At 33.7% G+C, this 3733-nt stretch overlaps 1 protein-coding gene across 3 annotated transcripts; it reads left to right on the forward strand.

Moving 5' to 3' along the window:
• Positions 1-947: 947 nt before the first annotated feature.
• On the forward strand, positions 948-3733 carry LOC18107066 (metacaspase-1). Of its 3 annotated transcripts, XM_024588831.2 has the most exons (6): positions 1639-1788; positions 1874-2013; positions 2119-2449; positions 2568-2679; positions 2869-3057; positions 3467-3733. In XM_024588831.2, the coding sequence occupies exons 2-6, from the start codon at positions 1968-1970 to the stop codon at positions 3527-3529; spliced, it is 741 nt and encodes a 246-aa protein (XP_024444599.2). In that variant the 5' UTR covers positions 1639-1788; positions 1874-1967; the 3' UTR covers positions 3530-3733. The 3 variants fall into 3 exon arrangements, with proteins under 3 accessions (XP_024444598.2, XP_024444597.2, XP_024444599.2); XM_024588830.2 differs by having other exon boundaries at positions 948-2013; positions 2869-2956; XM_024588829.2 differs by having other exon boundaries at positions 995-2013.

The following is a 3733-nucleotide window of genomic DNA, read 5'->3' on the forward strand; positions in this document are numbered from 1 at the left end:
TGATTTTGAGCAGTTGGGTGTGGGTCTATCATAAATAGATAAGGATCCACCCCATATTACTAATATAGATGGTCTAACAAATATATTTATAGAATAGTAAGATAGATTTAGGCTGAGGAAGAGAACTAATCACACCAGATAGAATAACAACTTAAAAATATCATAATTTTCCAGTCGACTGTTGAATCACACTTAAATTTTAACGAGTTTTTATAGGCTATTTTTCTTAAAGTAGAATGGAATTACTACCATAATTATAGAATTTTTAGATTTTAAAAATCTCACCCTGAGATCCTGTTTCTAACTGTTTTTATGAATTTTAGATTTCATACTTTATTTTGATTTTGATAGGATTTTTAACTTATTTAAGGGTATATAAACCTTCTAAGAAGGTAGAATTCAGTATTATTATTATTTTAGAGAGCATAAACCTATAAATTTAAAGTTTATATCTGTAACTTTTTTTTCTAATAAAAAATTTTTATTTTTTATTTGTTATTGTATTTAGTTTTTGTATGTATTAAAATAAAAAAAAAAAAAAACAAAAAACCTCTACCAAATTAAAGTAATCATAACATTCAACCAATTTGAAAGTCGGATCATTGTTCTAGATACTTCAGAATAGGACAGTTGGTATGTAGTTGTTGACTTTCCGCCATGGAAAGCATATATTTGGATCTTAGATTATAAGTTAAGAAATACCCTTTTGATACGATTAATCTTTCGGCAAAAAGATGTTTACATGGCTGCCTCTTCTTCTATGGTGGAGTAGGAATCAACCATGATAAAGCAATATTCAAGTCACCTTTCATAGGCCTCGAATAAAGTTAACTGCATCTAGTTCCTTCTCCTTTATGAGGTGGCATGTTAAAGAAATGAATCAGGTAACAGGAAGACATACTGATAAGAATTGTAGGGATTGGACTTCTGGGTTTGAATGTGTTCATAGACAAATAGCATATTTATCTTTATACGTTTAGGATAACCAGCATGACTCTTGGCATCCTCGACAAGAAAAGTCTTTGATTCTTAGCCTAGTATGTAAGAAATTCATGAAGTGAGTGGACTCTTCGGACCAACTTATAAGACATTAATTTCTCAGAAAGGAATTCAATTTTCCTAAAAAAACAATGGAAAGAAAGACTGGGTTTCATGAATTTTATTGCAACCTATTATTATTATCAGGTTTCTGCTACTACTAAGAGCTCTCAGAAAATCTAATAAGCTGTGCTTTTCATATTATGTGATTTTGTCTATTCACAATCTGATATATTTCTCGGGAGTATCAAATCTTAGTAATGATTATGCTCACACAGTTTAACATGCTAAATCACATCCACTGCTTTCTTATATCCAATTCTTTATAAGTTGATAATGTTCTTATACCCCAATCAGGATAATATGTCTCTGTTAATTGACAGAAATTAAAGATAAGTAGACACTTTTGTAATGAATGTACCTAAATATAGGTGAAAAACATCCAGAATATTGATAAGGTAGAGCCTCCACTTCTTTATGCTTTCATGTCATGAAATTTCCTTTTAAGGTTATCCACACGTAGCCTCCTGACTCAGAGTTATCAGAAGATGATGGATACTAGAAGCCAGTGCTATAGATGCGGGCAACGGTTCTCAGTACCACCAAATACTGCAACAATTATGTGCCCCAGTTGTAAGTTTGAAACTAAAACCCAGTCATTTGAACGATTGAAGAGCCAAGATGGAGGTCAGATTTCCTTCAGAAGTTTCATTGAAACAGCAAGGACTAAGTTATCTCGCAGTGGCACTGGTAGCTCAAAATCTAACAAGTCATTGAATTGTAAACCCTCCACTTTGCTTTTCTCCGAATCTTTATCTGGCTTAAGACCATGCAGGAAGCGTGCACTACTTATCGGAGTGACTTATAAGAACTCGAAGCAAAAGCTCAAGGGAACTATCATTGATGTGAAGGGTTTCAGAGGTTTGTTGATGGATACTTTTACGTTCCCGGAAGAGGACATTCGTGTTCTCACAGGTATTGTAGCTGCTCTATTTTTTTATTTAACTTTTATTTTTGTTCTGGTTATGATTTGGTGTGGAAATTTATATGCTCCAATAACGAAAACCAAACTTAAAATAGAGGAGGAGCCGGAGCCAGATTTTGTCCCAACAAAGAAGAATATACAGAATTCCTTCAAATGGCTCGTGGAGGACTGCATGGCTGGTGATTCCTTGGTGTTCTACTTCTCAGGACACGGCGTAAGACAATTTGATTTTGATAGCGATGAGAGCGATGGGTTCGATGAAACTATCTGCCCTGTTGATTTTGTGGAAGTAGGCACGATCACAGATGATGAAATTAAGTCTGCCATTGTTAGGCCGCTCAAAAAGGGTGTTACGCTTAACGCAATTGTGGATGCTTGTCATAGTGGAACTGTTCTTGATCTGCCATATGTGTATAACAGAAAAGCGTAAGTATCTCCGTTATCTTTGACTACTTTAAATGGTAACATAATAATACCTGAGGCAAATGAGTGCCTTCATAAATATGACATAGAATTTTGAAAAAAGAAATGTGGATTGAAACAGGAAAAAATGGGAAATCAGCAAGCGTCTATCTGAAGATGAGAAACATACAGATCGTGGACTGGCAATTTCAATCGCTGCATGTGAAGATAGACAAGTTGCTGCAGATACTTCTGTAAGAGATTCTTTTACCTTACGTTACTTGTGTCTTTTCTTGTTAATGGATACTGAGGTGGAATTGATCCCACCTACTCTATATTTCAATATCTTAGATACGATCTACATGATTATTCAACAATTTTCAGTTGAAGTCAAGATTCCAGAAATTGTTTAGTGCTCAATCCTGACATTTATGAATATGCAGTCTTGCATTGGAAAGTCATCGATAAATGGTGGTGCCATGACCAGCGTTTTGATACAAATTGTGAAGAAGAACCCTACAATAACATATGGTAAACTGCTAGACTCCATTCATGAGGACATTGAAAAGGCTAACAAAGAAGGATGTCTTCCTGGGATCTTAAAAAGAATGTTAAATAACTTTTTATCACAGGTCAGTAGTCTTATTTATATATATTTATCCTCCATTTTGCACAAGAAATGTTTTCATGAACATGGTAAACAGCGAGAAACAACATGCAAATAATAGCCTCTTTTCTTTCTATTTAAATCATAAGAGGTATTCTTTACACCGCTATTTAAAAATAAATAAATTATGCTAAATGTTCATTTCAAGAAGGTATGAATCTAGAAAGTGGATACAAATTACCTCTCCACCAACCCTCAAAATTATACTAGTTATAAACCTTTTGATTTAGCTTACCATGTAAAAATTTCTCATACAGGTATAACATTGAAATTTATCATTTCTCATTAAAAAGATTATCTTAAAATAATATCACTATCGTATTGTTCCATGTTTGAACTTTTTTTTTCTTTTTTGTGATTCAATATTTGTGCAGAAGCCTCAACTTTCTGCTTCCAAGGAGTTCAACGTTAACAGCAGATTTCTTATTTTGCAATAATACGCCACAGATATATATAGACACACACATACATGTATGTATATATTTTATGGCCGAAGCCTGAAGATCATTTTGTACCAAGCGCCCTCGGATCAAGTGTAGTAGAGGACAAGGAAAAGTAGTCATGGGCGTGTTAATGGGTTTGATGATTAATCATAATATGGGATGAAGTTTAACTGTCTCCCTTAGTATTTTGGTTTTCAA

This window comes from Populus trichocarpa, chromosome 17 (assembly GCF_000002775.5).
Source record: "Populus trichocarpa isolate Nisqually-1 chromosome 17, P.trichocarpa_v4.1, whole genome shotgun sequence".
NCBI lineage: Eukaryota > Viridiplantae > Streptophyta > Magnoliopsida > Malpighiales > Salicaceae > Populus > Populus trichocarpa.

Bases quoted from the DNA above. Each gene is read 5' to 3' on its own strand.
- LOC18107066 (XM_024588829.2), top strand. From the start codon at position 1,587: ATGATGGATACTAGAAGCCAGTGCTATAGATGCGGGCAACGGTTCTCA. The intron at 2,450-2,567 runs GTAAGTATCTCC...GGATTGAAACAG, and splicing joins TATGTGTATAACAGAAAAGC to GAAAAAATGGGAAATCAGCA. The intron at 3,058-3,466 runs GTCAGTAGTCTT...ATATTTGTGCAG, and splicing joins TAAATAACTTTTTATCACAG to AAGCCTCAACTTTCTGCTTC.